Consider the following 19,955-nt stretch of genomic DNA (forward strand, 5'->3'; position numbering starts at 1 on the left):
TTGTTTTTAAATTTTAACTATATTAAGTGAAGAATGATTAAATATTTATTCATAAATATATTATTCAGGATTGGCAATTATATACGGAAGATAATCTCTGCCAAATGTCTACCTTTAGCAGTAAGCATTTTTTAGTAAGAGGTGTACTTTGTTTTTAAATTTTAACTATATTAAGTGAAGAATGATTAAATATTTATTCATAAATATATTATTCAGGATTGGTAATTATATACGGAAGATAATCTCTGCCAAATGTCTACCTCTAGCAGTAAGCATTTTTTTTTTCAAATGTTACAAGCTTTTATTTACTTTCACCTGACCGTTGTCTGTTTGTAATCAAATCTTGCAAGTTAAATTTGATCCAACTCCCGGGTTCCGATTGAGCTGAAAATGTGCATACATATGTGAGTCGGGTGACAATGCAATATTATGGTACCATCGAGCTGATCTGATGACGGAGACAAGAGGTGGACATAGGAACTCTGTGATAAAACAACGCAACCTAATTGTGTTTGGGGTTTTTAGGATTGTCTCGATGAGTATTAGTTGCCTGTGGAAAGAAAAGTACAGACAGCGATAAAATGAAATTATTGCAAAAAACTTATTTGATTGATTAATTCCGAAAAACAGTGACATCGATCGGCACCCAAATTCCCCAAATTATGCAGCTCCTGTTTCCTGTGAGGCTATCTAAAATTACGTGTATATGCTAACAAGCTGATGAAATGTACACAGTTAAAACCGACTATCCGACACAAATTTACTAAGATAAGCCGAAAATGTGCGAAAATATGCTGAAAATTGCGATGACGACGGCTCACAGTTGCCTGCTGTTGCTGGTGGACATATGTCAGACAATATGATCCGCATGTATTTGCCAACCCTGAATAATATATATTTAAAACAATACTGCGCAAGAGTCATTCACAAAACTGTACGGAATGTGGGACAAGAGAAGATGCTACTCACATTATGATGGAAGGTATCCGAAACGAAGCTGACAGGCAAGCTTTTATAATTAAAAAAAAAAAAACATTTATTTCAGACCTTGGTCCATACAGTGTTAGTTTGACTTACTCTAAAAAGAATAAAATTAAGCATAAATTGGCGTTGAAACTCTAGGTCCATGGGGTCCCAGCGCGCACAAGTTTTTTGGAGAAATCGCGAAACGTCTGGTTGACGTAACTGGTGACCGAAGAGCTGGCGGCTTCCTCGCACAACGTATCAGTATTGCCATACAACGAGGAAATGCCGCCAGCATCCTTGGTACAATGCCTCAAGGGTCTATTTTAGATATAAGCTAATTATAGTAATCATCTGTATATACCCATTATGTATATTGTTATTGTCAATAAATAGATTACATTCTTTTAGCATAAAATTATCATATTAAATGTGAGTACGTGTAAGGATATTTTAGCACATCCTTTGTCTAAAACAGCTAAAGATTTATACAAACTTGTTAATTTAGGAATTAAGCGACGGTAAAATTGTGATTTTGATTTGTAACAATGGGGGTGACATCATGAAACATCCCCCCTTCCCATCCCTTTATTTAATAAAGATAAAAAAACAATACTTAATAATTTTTGAACTTTTTATGGTTAAAATTTTAAAACAAAATGTATACTTCTGTAGTAGAATTATTTCTTAAGTACTTATTAGGGTTTTTTTTTTGCACAATATAAGCACGATACAAAACACTGAAACATAAGAAACAAATGTCTAGTAATGTGTGTCAAAAAATGTCAGTAATTTGTTTGTTTGAAGTACGAACGAAATCTCCATGTACCAAAAAGTGTCATCAAAAAGCTTTAAATAGGTGGCGCTACAATACCTAGAGTACTTGAATAAAAAAATCAAATCATAGACAGCGCAATTCAGTTCGTCACAACGCCTAGGTTCTTAGCTACTCTAGCGCTACTCTGGAGAGATTTGGAACTATTATTTATAGCTGACAGCTGGACACTTTTGCAACAGTTCTACCACAAGAGATGCCACTCCTCTTAATTCCACACTCCATAGTTTGAAGATTACATTATTTACTTGCATAATGAACCACACAGCGGGTTAACCAATAAAACAGATGGTTACGTTGAGATCATGGGTGATTGAACCTGAGCTGTGACATCATTACTATATACTCATGTTTGTAAATACTCGGTTTGCAATTGGTTACATTAATTTAAGCACCTTAAGTACTCATTCTTTGCGAGTAGGTAAGGTGGAGGTGACACAAAAGTTGTGAGTTGTGTTTTTCCCCACATTACCAAATATAACATTTCCTCCTCCAATTTGTCCCTAAATATGGCTATTTTTAATAGGAACTAATAAGCTATATTTATAGTTCCACGCTTGGAGTATTTAACAACTGGAGACGCCTTGTCTGTAATTTTCTGTACAAAACAGTTTGCCGATTTTTGCGGGGGAGGCACGTCAAATGTATAGCTATTTCTACGTAACGTAAAAATAGCCATGGCAGATAAACGTCAGTCCATACAATACATATGACCATGGGCCGAGGTTTTCGACAGAGGGGTAAGCGCTTAAAGGCGACTCCAGTTGTTAAATTATCCAAGGTTCCACGGGATCACAAATCACTCAACACATTAACCATGGCATTAGCTGCACGGTGCATCCAACCTGTCAACGCCCTGCATCTTACGTGACACCCTAGATTTGGCTATTTTAGTATTTAATCCAAAGTAATATTATGCAAGTTTGTGAATAAGATCTACTTAAATCCAAGTTGCTCAATAAGATTTGAGCATGCACTATAACTTCTTAATAATAAAGGTTTTGTCCAAGGTAGAAGAGCTGACTGCAAAATTTCCTACCGACTTGATACCGCGGTGAAATATTGTGCTGATCAATCATGAGATTATCTAAGCAACGTACGTGAGACCCGTATTTTGGAATTGTAATCTCGTCTGTCAAGGTGTTTCGGCAGAAAAAGCTTTATCAGACTATATATTCCTGAAATGGGAGTTCGTACCTACCGACTGGAATTGGTTTCATGGTGGTATCAGATGGGTATACATATTATTATGTCGTAGGTAAGTCGGAAGTTAGAAGAACGATAAACACTCTCCATCGGGTCCATTACGTGTATTAAATATGTTACCATGGCTTGAAAGAAATAAATTCCGAATACAAATTTGAGTCATTTTGTTAAGTATAAGTAGGTACATTCATTTAATACAACCAGGGATCGGAAACCGGTATTTTTTGTATGGGAACGAAAACGGTATTTTTTCGTTCTTTGTTAATTATTTCATTTCTAATTGGGCAATCTAATAATACGAAGTCGTTATCTAAAAACACAACCGAGTCCTATATTTGGAGTATAAAATAAACCGAAATATATGTTTATTTCAAAGTTTTTCCAAAAAACCGGTTCCGATCCCTGAATACAACTGCTAGCAACTGATAGCATACCGTTTGAAAAAACCGGCAAAATGCGAGTCGGAGTCGCGCACGAAGGGCAAGGGCAAAAAATACACGTTAGTTGTATGAGAGCCCCCTTAAATATTTATTTTATTTTATTTTTTAGAATTTGTTGTTATAGCGCCAACAGAAATACATAATCTGTGAAATTTTCAACTGTCTAACTATCACGGTTCATGAGATACAGCATGGTGGCAGACGGACAGACGGACGGACAGCGGAGTCCTAGTAATAGGGTCCCGTTTTACCTTTTGGGTACCCCTAAAAATGGGCCCCTGGTTAGCCTCTAGCAGGTACACGACACGGAAAAAGTCATAAATACCTATTACCTACCTTAGCGATTCTGCAACCCACACAAAAAAAAATCTAATTTGTGGCTCGAAAATATAGTACAACAGAATAAAATTACCGACGGCTGTTTTGCGTGGTGGGACAAAATTACCGTTGGCATCAAAGGCTAAAGATTATCTTAAGGCAGAACCACTTAAATAATACCGTTACTGTGCATCCTCGAGTGTGTTAGGGTGTCAGTCTGTTTGTTTGGTCGGCCTACGCGGCTGGTGGACATAGAACTCTGTGGAGACGATGTTATATATCTAAAATATAATTTAAACCACTTTATTATACAGTTATTGTGCATCATGTGTTAGGGTGTCAATTTGTTTGTGTCGTCGGCTACGTGGCTGGTGGACATATAAATTAATAGACACTGTTATTTATCTGAAAATAGCCAATAACTATGGGTAGCGATGGACGATCCTCAGAAACCAGCGAGGCAGTTAGCGCTTAAAAAAGGTTCTTGATTCAGTTATTATTTTTCCAAATAAATACCTAATCGTAAAGTCTAATGACGTTTAACTATTTAAACTCGTGTCTTGCCCGAGGCAGCTTTTAAAGATTATGAAAACTACGCTCTCTTGCTGATGCAGTTTTTGATCTATGTACTATTTATGCAATAATTAAAATTGGTGTAGGTAAATGAGCAGAAAATCGTTGAGCATTAGATTTTTTGTTTGCCACGACATCTATTGTCGAGTAGCAGTACTAAGAGTTCCGCTACTTGACGCTAGATGTAGACTATGAATATAATAATATTTTTGGTAACAAAACCGTTGTATGGAGTGAGCACTCTTGGTCTTCTTAATTATCTTTGGTAATACTGTATTATTTTGTTTTGTTTCTGCATTGAGTTGTGTTCGTATTGTACTGTTTTTAATATGAGTTAAGGTTATGCGGCTTTCCTAAAACAAACGGACACTTAAGGCTAATTTTCGTACTTTCTCCTTATCGTCAAATTATTTCTCCCAGTTAGAACTTTAAAGGAGAATGGGCAATTTGTCCCATGGATGTATACTGTTGAGACATATCTCGTTTGAAAGGGTTTACTCTTAGCATTATTTTATTGTATGACACCAACTTTGGATAACGTGCAGGGACTGAGCAATTTAAAAAAAAGAGTGGCGAATATAAACTGTTGTTTTACAAAGTACTTGTTACGTAGCCGGTTGTTAGGTGTTTTGTATGAAAGAATATGAGAAATTCTAGATTTCTGTTTACCACTACTTACGTTTAAGTACGTACAGGGCTGGAATTAGTTGATATAACATATGCTTGAATTAAAAATACTGCTATTAAACACTGAAACTTGCTTGTATACTCAAGCCATATATATCATTTAAAAGACATTTTTATAAGGTATTTTAATATATATATACTTGCACTCAAATGCTTGCAGGGGCGGTAATAAAACGAGTTTTTTCGTTAATTAATTGTGGTAAATGCCGCTTTGTTTGTTCTACCTGGCACTAGATGGAGCCTTGGTAGCAGTTTGGGTAATTTTTACTATTGGTATATACAATTGAGTCATATCCTATTTGGAAGGTCTTCAATTAAGCATTAATTACTTATATGACACTAAAGACCGAAAGTGTCCAGGGAAGATGATATTAATAATTTTGATCATGCGCTGCGGCGTAAACTGGAACTAAAAAATGTCATTCATATAGAGTTACTTTTGTAACCATTTACATCACTTTGCATGCCTGAAATATAATGAAAAAGTAATTTATATATTTTTTTAAATTATTACTGCTCAATAAATGGCACTAAACTACTTAATTATGATTTTTCAAATCCTCTCTAGTACTGACATCTTGCGTGCAATAGGAGAACCGAATGAGCGGCAAATGCTGGATCCGTATAGTCGCTTATAAACGCTAAAAATGTCACCGAAGAATAAGTTTGTTTAATTCGGAACTTTGACAATAAAACGAGTGGTTACCTTGAACTAGTAAGTTTCGTCTATTTATCTCTCTTGCTCTTACATATTCGAGTGATAAAGGTAGAAAAAGCATTACATTTTTTAAAGTTCGCGTTACGTCCCGCTAGAAACGTTATATAAACTTATTATTAAACATGAAATAAGATTCCTAAGCAATAAGTAGGTAAGTAAATGTATTTATGGAGTAGTTGGAGTACCATAATTAGCAGCAAGAAAATAAATCTAAGTTTATATGTTACGATAAAATAAATCGTAAAAAGGTACTATGTACATACTTGTTTTGTCTCTCTGCAGGAAAATTGTGTAAAAGTGAAACATTTGAGATTGCGTCGCGGTTCAAAGCAACGTTTCCTTCGTTTGCCATATGAAGCAGGATTAAATTGTGTAGTTTTAAGTTCTCATGTAAGTGAATTGTCAAATTCTTAGTGAGAATAAAGAATCTTAAACCTAAAATTAACGCAGTGAATACAATAAAAGCATCAGCGACTCTTAACTGCTTGCCAAGCTAAGATAGTAGCTGTATTTCGTTCCATTATATATACATATGAAATAAAAACTTTTGAATAGATTTAACACCTTTATTTCATATAAATTGAAAAATAACTGACGGCATACATTTTCTTCACGGTCGCACAAATATTAGCAGGATGAGTCGACAAGTTAATTTAAAGCAAGCATTGATGAATAGGTGCATCCAGATCCAGATAAGAGAATGCATGGTTATTGCGCCAATCTCGGACCATTTGCGATTGGTATGCTAAGGGCACCGCTAGCTGGTGCGGATGCACAGAGCACTTATACATACCTTATTAAATAAAAACTTTTGAATACATTTAACATCTTTATTTCATATAAATTGAAAAATAAGTGACAGCATAGATTTTCTTCACGGTCGCACAAATATTATCAGGACGAGTCGACAAGTTACTTTAAAGCAAGCATTGGTGAATAGGTGCATCCAGATCCAGATAAGGGAATGCATGGTTATTGCGCCAATCTCGGACCATTTGCGATTAGTTTGCTAGCTGAAGCGGGTTAACGAAAAACAGTAACTGGCGACGCTAGCTGGCGCGGACGCGTGCGACGAATTTTACCTACAAAGGCACCCGCGCACGTGCACCCGCTCCGTGCACTCGCGCCAGCTAGCAAACGCCCTTAACCTTTTGAACGCCAAGAATACCTTAAGGCGTCGTAACTAGCTATGCTGAAAGCGTCATAAATACATTATAGCTGATATAGCCGCTTTCAGAGTAACCTTCACACTTTCAAGTAAGGTTTAGGGCATAGGGCGTCCGCAACGTCGCGCGTGTGCATGGAGCGGGCGTGCGGCTTAGAGCTCGTTCTCACTATGTCGGATGTCGTGGCGATTTTTAATCGTGTGTCGTTGCCGCTGTTCTCACTATGTCGGATGTCGGATCCGGATTTCAATCGGGTGTCGGCGGTACTGTTCCCACTAGTCGTCTGTCGTGCACGATCGCAGCTGGCGTGTATTTTTCGAGTGGGTAGCGAGGCTTAGTACAAGATGAACGTCGACGAAATGTTTGTGGTTTTGTATTATTTGCGAAAGAAACGATTAGAGGCAGTTAAAAAAAGGAGATATTGGTACACCCAATTCTCAGGGAAAGATTTACCTTATGAATATTTCAGAATTTGATAGCTGAATTAAGAAGCGATCGCAACGACGTGGCAGCGACGCGCGGGTGTGTGAGGGGGTGCCGCGCGGGCGGCGCGGGCGAAATCGTTCCGACATCCGACAAAATGTGAACAGCGCTATATTCACTCGTACGCGAGCGAGACACGACACGATTTTTTTCCGGGCTGGGAGGGCTGGCAAAACGCACGACATTTTATGTCGTATCCGACACAAAATCGTTGTCGGACGAGTGTGAATAGCTTCATATAAAATGTTCTGCCAGTGGAACGTACGATTAAAAATCGCCACGACATCCGACATAGTGGGAACGAGCTCTTACAGTATGAGCAACGCTAACTGGCGCGGACGCGTGCGACTGATTTTACTTACAAAGGCACCTGCGCGTGTTTGCCCGCTCCGTGCACTAGCGCCAGCTAGCAAACGCCCTTAACCTTTTGAACGTCAAGAACACCTAAAGGCGCCGTCACTAGACATGATTTAAGGGCCATGAACACATTAATAAAAATAAAAATTAATTAATTATAGCTGTTATAATCGCTGTCAAAGTCCCTAATGTAATACTCATGCACTTTCAAGCTCACTTGCGCCCGTGACCTTGGCATGTGAGTAACGTTTTTGTTATGGCGTTCAAAGGGTAAAATATCAATGTCGTATTGCGTCGCTAGCGCGTTATTTTCGAATCGCACCCGTGCTCCCGTGTTGGACTGCACACGCGGTGTACACTTCTTGTTATTGTAACCGTTTGTGCGCCTAGATAACACAAGTACACATACACAACTCGCAAAATGCTCGCGTACTCTTGTTTATATGTAAAGTACGTCTTCTAGGGCCGTGGATTGGACCCACGCGACCGGCGGGGCGGTGAGCGGCATACATTGGTCGCAATGCAAGCTGTAAAGCTAGTGCAGTGCATGAGGGACGCGCGGCTTTCTCTCACCACATCTTTAGGTGTTCTTGCCGTTCAAAAGGCTAAAAGCACCTAATGAGGTGGCTTTACATTAGCTAGATGCCGGCCCACTCGCCGATCCGGTGTGCAGGCTAAGGAAATCGCTATGTAGGCCAATTCGAAAGTGCAACTGACATTAAACCAATTTTAGAATAATATTGGAATGATACCAGTTAGCTGTCATTCGTGTGTTCATTTCGCACTTATACGCATGTATTTGTGCGAGCGAGACGCCCGCAACTAACTGATATGATTCCAATATTACTCTAATATCGGTATGCACGCCCCTTATTATTTATAAGCAAGGTAAGATTGAACCACTATAGAAGGCAGCGAAGAGGCCGGCAATGGAACTGGTAGCGTTTGATGGAGTCAGTTTTCTGTCAAATGCAAGTTCAAATTGGCCCGACTGTCTCACTCGCACACCGGAGTAGCGTTTCATATAAGCGTACTTTGTTATATCCAATCGACCCGCTCTATTCAGTAGGTTTCATTATCTCGATCCATCAGTTAAGTAACAATCTCTTCAATCTGGTGGATCGAGATGGTGGATCCTACTGGACAGATGGAACCTATGGATAGGAAAACGTTATGCTCAACAATTTGGTAGCAGAAGCGATGTGATTTTTTAAAATCGCGACTGTGTCGTTGACATAATATATCTGAGGACGGGCCTTACGGGCAATAAGAATGGGGCCAGTACAGCGGTGTTACGCACACGAGTTTGAGCCAATCGTGCAGTCTAACGCCACAAGTACCACAACGTGATTGGTTGATGAGTTCGCATTATGCACGCGATTGATCGCATCTAGTTGTGTTAGACAGCACGATTGGCTCGAATTTGTGAATGACACAACTGAACTAGCACTATCGTTATTGCCCCTAAGGTCTTAGATATATGGTAAGCGTCAGGATGGCGGTGGACCTCAGCGAATTTCAAAGAAATATTTATAAACATATTGTACCTTCTGTGTACCTCAGTGTACCTTTAATATAAACCAGTGTACCTTTCCCCAAAACGAGATATTTTACAAAACGGTCCACCCGCAAACCTGACGTCAGGATGGCGGGTGGACCTATGAAATCTTGCATTATTATTATTATTATTATATCTCCTTGGATTTCACGGGCCTATAAATCCCGGTCTTTTGATAGGCTTGCGTGGGGATATAGATCCAACACGTAGAGGCCTCTTGGAGAGCTTTAATGTCATGTAGAACGGCTGCTGGAACCCGTTCACGGGCGCAACAATAGACACCCATGAACCGGTCGCAACAGGCATTGGGACTATTGTAGTAAAGTGAACAGTATAACGGTCTATGGATTGAAGTTTGGGAGGACAATGAGACTGGGTTATTGCAAAGACGTCCGGACACCTGCCATAACAATGTTTTCACTAGTTATCGAGGCAGGCGGTGACTCGCCGCCCACTAGATGGGCCCCTGAAAATGCCGTCGTGAAGACGACCAGGAGCAACACCGGTGTGAGCGGCTCAGGGGTGTCGAGAGGTGTACGCCGCTTTCTACCCAGTGGCTGATAACAGCCACTGTGCCAACTCGCGTCTTATGCAAGTTTTCACTTCCACCCCTGGAGCATTTAGCTCTATATATTATTATTATTATTATTATTTATTTTTCAAATATTTACACGGCATTACAGCATATGCCAATACACCGAATAATTAGACTATACAAATACAAAACATATATAAAATAAAAAACAGATATTCATTAATAATCACATGCAAGTGCTGGAAAGCCTATTATCCATCATCTCACAGAACCTCAGACACGCCTGGCACACATTCGCCCATCTCCCCGCAAACAAGTCACACTCTGGTGCTGATGTCAAGAGTGCATTGAGCAGCGATAACGCGCGGAGGAGTGGCGAGTTCCTGCGCGATACTGTGCGCGCCGCCGGTACGGCCAACAGTGGACGCGTTCGCGGCCTCAAGAAGACTCGAGGAATATCCGGGACGTACAACCTCAAGACTCGATCTACCAGTTCCGGGCAGTCCGAGTCACCGCGCAATATGCGACAAGCTGTAGTCAGCAAGATGTTGTTGCGCCTCACCTCTAGAGAATTATATCCAAGGCAGCCTAATAAGAATTTTGTTGGGTACAAGAATGGGAAGTACCCATACCTTTTTTTGTACAGAAATCTCAAAAAGGCCTTTTGGATTCTCTCCAGAAGTAAGGCGTATGAAGACTCGTACGGATTCCATATAATAGATGAGGCCTCAAGCTTGCTCCTCACTAAGGCGTTGAAAACCATCGCAATAGCCCCAGTGTCACGAAAATCCTTGACATTGCGGATCACGAACCCTAGTTTTCGAAAACAATCTTTGGCGAGTGTCTGCATATGCTCATGAAAAGTGAGGCGCTCATCAAAAACCACTCCAAGATTTATATGATTGTACCGCACTAAAAGTATGCAGTTATATTGTGCATGAGCTTAGCCTAGCTTGTTTTGGGGAGAGGTACACCGGTTTCTATTTACAGAGGTACACTAAAGGTACAGTCACCATCATATATATCGGAGCGGCCAAGGTACCCACGAATATCTGAACATGCCTCTACTGTCAAGAGGTTAGAGTGCGTGTTTAGAGATCTTTGAGCACCTCGGCCACTCCGATATATCTGATGGCGACTGTACCATATAACTGCATACTTTTAGTGCGGTATAATGCAAGATTTCATAGGTCCAACCGCAATCCTGACGTCAGAATGGCGGGTGGACTTTTTCTTAAATATCTCGTTTTGGGTTAGGTACACAGAAGGTACAGTATGTTTATAAATACTTACTTACTGCTATGGCGCAGCGACCCGAAGTGGATCTTGGCCTCCGACACCAAAGCCCGCCATGCTTCTCTGTCCAAAACCGTTTCCATCTAGTCGACGGCGCCGAGTTCGCTAAGGTCTTTTTGCATTTCATCTCTCCAGCGGGACCTACCTAGAACGTCTAGACGGTCTTCGGCCATTTGGAACTTCAGAGTACGCCCTCCAGGCTGCACGATCCTCACCCATCTGGACTACGTGCCTGAGTCATCGGAGTCTGGCAGCGCGAAAAATCCTAGGACTCACACGTGGAGAGGATGGAACCTGGAGACTCCACAGGAATCAGGAGATTGAAGATCTGGTGTCCGAGCCGGACGTCATTGGATGTTTATAAATATTTCTTTGAAATTCGCTGAGGTCCACCCGCCATCTAGACGCCAGATGTCAATGCCGAGTGCGACCGCCCTTAAAGCGGTGTATTATCTCTAGTCTCTCCAATATGTTCTCCTGGTGGGTCCACGGGGTTTATTTAGCGGGTCTACGTGTACCTAATTATTTTTACCATGGGCCGACCATGAACACGATTCTATTTTGAAAACGTTGCCCGCGTAGCTACTTCAGTCTTAGGCGGTATATACTCTACACCACGTTCACAAAAGATTGATATTTTAGGTAAAAACTCACATTTCGCTATATTTGTCCATAGTAAATACTAATTCAATAACTACTGTAGGGCCTAAAATCTTCTGTGATAGTAATGTAGAAATAAATACTGTTGACAGGCGGTCAACGGTATTTAGTACAATAATTACACTGAAACAATTCGTATAGAATACAGAACCTATGAATAATATATATCTAGAGAATCTAACTTTAATGCAATAATATAATTGAACAAAAGAAATACATTAGTACGAGTAGTACGATCAACCTATATGTCTATTTTTAATAGTCTTAATGTTCGTGTATCGGTTCTGTATTCTATGGCCATTAATTATGCTTTATTTTTCAACTTTCTTTGACTACACACAAGTACACATTATATTTGCTTTTTTCTTGAACTTTATCTTGCCCATGTTCGATTCTTCTTATGTCGATGCATCCTCATTATTTCCGTATGGTTTCTGAAAATACAATAACAGTTTTTGTATTGTTTTCTAATACCTATGTTTGAAGTCGGTTTCCTATTTTTAAGAGAAGTTTTTTTTTCATGTAAGTACCGTCAAGTGGGGTAAATTAGAGCAGATGGGATACCTATCGACAATTATGTCAATAAACAGTTTTACGTTCCATCAAGAATTGAGAGGTTGCCTCAATTCCTCATGGAACCCATGATGTAAGCTAGACCTTTACACAAATATTCCTTAAACCTCGTTAAGCAAGTAGCTTCTTTACAAACATAACAAAGAAGACAAATCGTCTAGCGTGAAATACGCATCGTTAAAGAGTTATTTTCTGGTCCTGATCAGAAGTTCCACTTCTTCAAATAGCACTTTTTTGAATGGCAATGCCTGGTCTGTTGATGAAACTAAAAAACGCCTATAAGATTTGGGGAGTTCCCTTAATTCCTCGTGGTTTTGTCAAAAATAGGACCATCTTGGAACTATATACCCACTTTCAAACGATAACTAATTTTCAACATTGGTTCAGAAAGTTTTTGAAGTCGGTTAAAAAGTAGTATCTTTACAATACTTTCCTTTTACTAAGAAGGGATGACTACTACAATTTGCTTACTAAGTACTTACTTACTATTAGTATCAGATTGGAGTCGACTCGAGAGTCGATAAAATGGGCGTCGCTACCCTTTCCGGGTGGGGGGGATTTCACCGCATGAAAAAGAGACACATATAGTGAGTTCTTACTGTTCTACCAAACTACATATATAAAGTAGTCGTACTTTTTGAGTCAAATTAGTTTAATTCTAAAGGTGCGACGTAATGGCCTGAAGCCCGCTCTTAGCATACCTAGTTATACTATTTGATGGATATTGGTGTCAATTTATAATACGTTTAATTATTCATTGTCTTTACCTAATTATCTTTACCTTTTGCCGACCGGTTTGGCCTAGTGGGTAGTGACCCTGCCTATGAAGTATGAAGCCGATGGTCCCGAGTTTGAATCGCGTAAGGGCATTTCTTTGTGTGATGAATACAGATATTTGTTCCTAAGGCATGCGTGTTTTCTATGTATATACGTAAATATTATATTTATATAAATAAGTATGTTTAACGTCGCCTAGTACCCATAGTACAAGCTTTGATTAGTTTGGGGCCAATCTGTGTAAGATTGTCCCTACCTATTTATTTATTTATTACCTAACGTAACCTACATTAGGTAATGAAAGCATTTTATTTTTGTAAGGGTAACAGTTTTGTTGGGATATAAAATGGTTAATGATAAAAACTAATACTTTTACCAGCATTTTAACTTTATATTCATGCATTCGAAACCTATACATTTATGACAATAACTTTTGCAAGACGATAAGATTTTTTATTCACAATAACTTGTCCGTATTCGAACTGTCTGGCTACCCGGCTGGCCGTGGCTGTGTACCCGGATTTTATACTCTGAAACTGGAACTAGTGACAGATAAGAATCGATTGATGTTTTTTTTAAAGACACTTATACTTAAATAGAATTACTTACCTATGTTTAATTAAAAGAAAGACTACTTATACATAATAATCCTTACAGTTTTAACCTATTTAACCTACCTACCTACCTACTTTTAATAGTAGCAGTTCGGTTCACTTAGTAGAAATACCTGTTCTAAGAATAATGAAAAAGAAAGAAGAGTAATAAAAATAAAGAATCTGGAAGTCGTTGAGGTGTTCCGTTCTTCATCAGCAATTCTACTTCAACAAATGTCACTTTATTGAGTAAAAATGCTTGTAATATTGATGAAAATCCTAAAATGACTATATGAATGCCTATCCTATACAATATGAGAAGCTCCTTTGGTTTCTCCTAGAACCTATCATCAGAACTGGACCTTGACACAAATGTTCCTTAAAAGCCTTACATGCTATAAACGAAATAAAATAAAAAACACGCCTAAGGTAAAATACTTGTCGTTGAAGAGTTCCATTTTGCTCAATATCAGCAGTTTCACTTAATCAAATGTCACTTGTTCAAATAAAAAAAACTATGTTGACGAAAATCCTCAATTCCTCCCAATTGTGAATTCAAATCGATTTAAAATCCTCAATTCCTCATTGAATCCATCATCATAACTGGACCTTGACACAAATGTTTCCTAAGAACCTAGCTTGCTACAAACTTAACAAAGAATAAGAATCGCGCGCGTTGAAGAGTTCCGTTCTGGTCAATATCACTAACTTGTTTAAATAAAAATGCTTGATATGTTGACGAGAATCCAAACATTACTGTATGTATTGTATGCCTATAAGATTTGAGGAATTTCTTCGATTTCTCATGGAACCCATCCTCAGAACTAGACCTTATGACACAAATGTCTTCAAGAACTTTACTTGCTACAAAATAAACAAATAAAACATATCGCGCGCGAATTGGCGAGTTCCATTTTGGCCAGCATCAGCTGTTGCATTTCGTCAAATGTCACTTTTTAATAAAAATGCTTGATATGTAAATAAAAATCCAGAAATTATAAGATGTCAGGAATTCCCTCGATTATTTATGAAACCCATCATCAGAACTGAACATTGATATAAATACACCTTAAGAACGTTACTCGCTACAAGCTTAATAAAGAATACAAAACGCGTGCGTTAAAAAGTTCCGTTCTGGACAACATCAGCAGTTCCACTTGATCAAATATAACTTTTTTTAAATAAAACACCTAGAGATATTGATGAAAAAAAAAACTATATGTATTTCTATAAGGTTTGAGGTGTCCATCATCAGACCTAGACACTAGACACTGGTGTCTAGCACAGATATTTCTTAAGAACCTTACTTTCTACAAACTTAAAAGTTCCGAGGAATTGTTCGGATTAATCTCTGCCGCCTCTTTCCGTCACCGCTTTACGCTACATCATTTATATCTTCACCACTTAGATGGTTGGCAATCCTCAACTGTGCATTTCTCTAGAAACTTCCTGCCTCATACAGCTAAACTATGAAATGATCTGTCGCATGCGGTATTTCCGGCCCAATACGATCTTTCAAACTTTAAGGAAAGAGCGTGTTCCTATCTTAAATGCCGGCACCGCACTTACAATCCCTATGGTGTAACAGATGTCCATGGCCAGCGGTAATTGCTTACCATCAGTTGATTCGTCTGCTAGTTTGCCTCTTATATCACAACAAACAAAAAAAGAAAAAATCTCACGCGTTGAAGAGTTCCGTTTTAGTCAACATCACTAGTTCCACTTCATCAAATGCCACTAATGTGAATAAAAAAGCTAAAGATATTGATGAAAATCCAAAATGACTATATGCCTATAAGAATTGAGGAGAATGAGGAGTTCCCTCGCTTTCTCATGAAACACATCATCAGAACTGTACTTCGACAAAAATGTTTCTTGAGAACCTTACTCGCTACAAACTTAACAACGAAGAAAAATTGCGCGCGTTGGAGTTCCGTTTTGGTCAACATCAGTAGTTCCACATCATCAAATGTCACTTTTGTGAATAAGACTTGATAATATGTTGATGAAAATCCAATAAGTACTATATATATACCTATAACATTTAAGAAATTCCCTCGATTCTTCATGGGACCCATCATCAGACCTTTACCTTGACACGAATGTTCCTAGAAACCTTAATACTTAAAACTTACTTGCTACAAACTTAACTAATAAAACAAATCGCGCGCGAGTTGGTGAGTTCCATTCTGGTCAACATCAGCTGTTACTTTTAGTCAAATGACACTTTTTTAATAATAATGCTTGATATGTAAATAAAATCCCAGAAATTATTACATGTATGCCTAAAAGATTTTAGGAATTCCCTCGATTCTTCATGAAACCCATCATCAGAACTGGACATTGATGTATTAAGTACACCTTAAGAACCTTACTCACTACAAGCTTAATAAAGAATACAAAACGTGTGCGTTGAAAAGTTCCGTTCTGGAACATATCAGCAGTTCCACTTGATTAAATGTAGCTTTTAAATCCAAAAAAAAACTATATGTATTTCTATAAGGTTTGAGGTATCTATCAGACCTGGATCTAGACACAGATGTTTTTTAACAACCTTACTTTCTACAAACTTATCAGGACAAATCTATTACGGCGAGTGTTCCATCGAATTGCTCGGATTAATCCTTGCCGCCTCTTTTCGTCATCGCTCTACGCTACAACATTTTTATTTTCACCACTTAGATGGTTGGCAGTCCTCAACTGTGCATTTCTCTAGAAACTTCCTGCCTCATACAGCTAAACTATGAAATGATCTGTTGCCTGCGGTATTTCCGGACCAATACGACATTTAAAACTTTAAGAAAACAGCGTATTCCAATCTTAAAGGCCAGCACCGAACTTACAACCTCTATGGTTTAGCAGGTGTCCATGGGCGGCGGTAATCGCTTACCATCAGGTGTGACGTCTGCTCGTTTGCCTCTTATATCATAAAAAAAACAAAGAAGAAAAATCTCGCGCGTTCAAGAGTTCCGTTTTGGTCAACATCAGTAGTTCCACTTCATTAAATGCCACTAGTGGGAATGAAAAAGCTTAAGGTATTGATGAAAATCCAAAATGACTATATGCCTATAAGATTTGAGGTGTTCCCTCGCTTCCTCATGGAACCCATCGTCAGACCTTTACCTTGACACAAAGGTTCCTAAAAACCTTGGTACTTGAAACTTACTCGCTACAAACTTAACAAAGAAGACAAATCACGCGCGTGGAAGAGTTCGGTTTCTGATCAACATCAGCAGTTCCACTTCACCAAATGTACTTACTTACCACCCATTTATTTGAAACAGTACCTACGTACTCCATTTTGATGCCGCCAGCTTGAAACTTCAATGGCCTCAGTGTCCGATGAACAACTTAAAAATGCTGAAAGTAATAACAATTATAATAAGTTGGGGAGTAGCGACCTTACACACCCGAGTGCTCCTGGGGAGTTCTGTTACCGGACATACAATAATAATAACAATAAATAAATATTATAGGGACATTCTTACACAAATTAACTGAGTCCCACGGCAAGCCGAGAAGGCTTGTTTTGTGGGTACTCATACAACGACATAATAATATATAATATACAAATACTTAAATACATAGAAAACATCCATGACTCAGGAACAAATATCTGTGCTCATCACACAAATAAATGCCCTTACCGGGATTCAAACCCAGGATCATCGACTTACTAGGCCAAACCGGTCGTGAAAAAAAGAGCAAAAAAAAAGAAAAATATGTCAAAAGAAAATGCGATTTGGAAACGTTATTCGCCACTTAATATATATCTGGTTCACAGCATTTATTTGGTGCTGATATAATGCCTGCAATATTACCCGAGTACATTAAAATATGAATAAATTATCATAAATTCAAAAGATGGTCCCTATAACAGTTCATTTTTAGTTTTATAGGCTCAATGAGGGGGGGCGGGTTTAGGGTCGGCAACGCGCATGTAACTCCTCTGGAGTTGCAGGCGTACGTAGGCTACGGATACTGCTTACCATCAGGCGGGCCGTATGCTTGTTTGCCACCGACGTAGTATAAAAAAAAAAAAAATTTACATGGAAAAATGGCTTTCATATAAAATGTTTGTCAGACATATTTTTGGAAGTATAGTACAATCATTAACTTAGAAATATAGGTAACATTTCACGAATAAAAATACGGTAACACATATTTTTAATTATTTTTTTAACTTATCCTACGCAAAATAGAATTGGAGAAACTGACATAGGGACTATCATTCGACACGACACGTATAGTAAAGTATGAATCCGCTCTAAGTCCCCTTACATAGACAGTGGGAAGTAAAATAATTCTTGTTCTGAAAACAATAAAATGTAAAATGATTAGGTAGGACAATCCAAACTTCTAAGGTCGCGTACGATAGGAAACTTTTCAGCATTTACATAGGCGCATTTTTTTCTGGAATACTATCTAAATTGCACTTTGTATATATGCTACATTTTTTATATAATTTGGAGCCTTTATTTTCCATGGAGTCGAACGCTATATAGCAGCTATACGAGAAAAAATAATACTTTGATCTTACCTACCCCATGAATAGTGAAGATCATCAAGGAGCATACTCTCTGAGATCAATGGAATGGAGTGCCTTTCGATTGGAGAAAATTATAGCGTATTAGAAATATACTATTTTGTAATTACAATGTTGAATATTTTAAATTGCGTGTTTTGACAATTATTGTTGACAATATTACATTCAGAGTCATCTTGACATAACTTTAGAAATCCATAAACTAGTCTATACTTTTTAAAATGATGGAGTAAGACTGACGAGATTACCGCAATGTATAAATGTTTTACGTCAAGTAGAATTTTGCTTTAGAGCGACATCTGGCGTTGAGTAGAAAAGTTAAGGCGTAATTAACTACAATTAATTAACTCATTAAATGGTTTTATTTTGGTCCCTGCAACGATTTGACCCCAGTTATATTATACGAAAAATAGCTTATAAAAATACTTTTCACATGATATACATGGCATTTGTATACACTCTTATTTCGCTGTGTATTAAGTAATTTTTAGAATGACGATTTTTTAAAACTGTTCATTGTGTCCCTTTAAATACTTTATCATTGGTGTTGATACAAAAAACATAAAGCATTTTTTATATTCTTTCGAATAAAATACGCTAAAACTTTTTATATCCCGCGTATAAGGAAATATAACTGCTTATATGCGCAACTTCTTTTTTTATATAGCTCGGTCCCTGCAAGTGGTCCAAGGTTGGTGCCATACAATAAAATAATACTACGATTAAGAGCTTTAAAACGACATATGTCTCAACAGTATACATCCATGGGACACTCCCCATACAAAAGTGCCCATTGTCCTTTATAATAATAAAAAGACGTTCATTGTCTTGGAAAAATTTATCCAAATAGTTAACTTTTGTAATATTCGCAGAAAAAAATGCCGGTTGTGCCGAACTTTTTTGACCCATGTGGACAGGCGATGTCAAAACGTTCCCGACTCCACTCATTTCTCTGTTCCTCGCACTGTGTGTTTAAAACAGGATTATATCGTTAAGTCAGGCCAACAATAGATTTTGTAGGCGCCGTAAATAGGCATACATAAATAAATATGCCATAACAGCACCCGTTTGGAAGGGTTGCCCTTTACAATACAATTTAATGAACTTGGTTGACATAATTACGGCTTATTTTGTACTTTATTGAACTTGAACTGAAATGGGACAGTTACATTGTATTATAATATCATGAGGTAGGATTCTGAGTGTATAAATGCAAGGAGCAGCTTACTTATATGCAAATTTTAGGGTTGGCACAACGTGACGTCCCTTTGCGTGCACAGCCACAGATAATTACATGAATTTTGACAACCCTAAATAGCCGAAAGGGATAGTTCCATACATTAGAAAGGGACAACATGATTCGGCCCTGAATCGCTGTCAAACTTCGGCTTTGTAGGAAGTTTCCTTTCTGTACGGTAGTAAGTACTGTTATTTATTCTGTGCTTAGATTACCCTGATTCCGCTGTTTTATGTAAATTTTACGAGTTATTTGCTAGTTTCTATTTTATGAGGTATAAAATAAAATAACGTAAGTATTTTATTGTACCTAAATTGTGGGTAGGTAAATCCCGACCAGAAATATATGATCATTGTCAAGAGGGCGCTGTTAATCTCATAGGGTGACAGTTAAGTTTAGTAAGGTCCGACCGAGATCTCGGTCTCGGCATTCTC

General features: G+C 38.2%; 1 protein-coding gene across 1 annotated transcript in view; it reads right to left on the reverse strand.

Annotated features, from left to right (window-relative positions):
• Positions 1 to 19,093, reverse strand: part of LOC133527638 (nose resistant to fluoxetine protein 6-like) — a 356,837-nt gene extending 337,744 nt beyond the window's left edge. The window contains exon 1 of the mRNA XM_061864730.1: positions 18,283 to 19,093. Within this exon, the coding sequence (XP_061720714.1) occupies positions 18,283 to 18,313 (31 nt within the window). The 5' untranslated portion in view covers positions 18,314 to 19,093. The remainder of the gene's footprint in view (positions 1 to 18,282) is intronic.
• Positions 19,094 to 19,955: the final 862 nt, after the last annotated feature.

The sequence above is a fragment of the Cydia pomonella genome, chromosome 18, assembly GCF_033807575.1.
Source record: "Cydia pomonella isolate Wapato2018A chromosome 18, ilCydPomo1, whole genome shotgun sequence".
NCBI classification, from domain to species: Eukaryota; Metazoa; Arthropoda; class Insecta; order Lepidoptera; family Tortricidae; genus Cydia; species Cydia pomonella.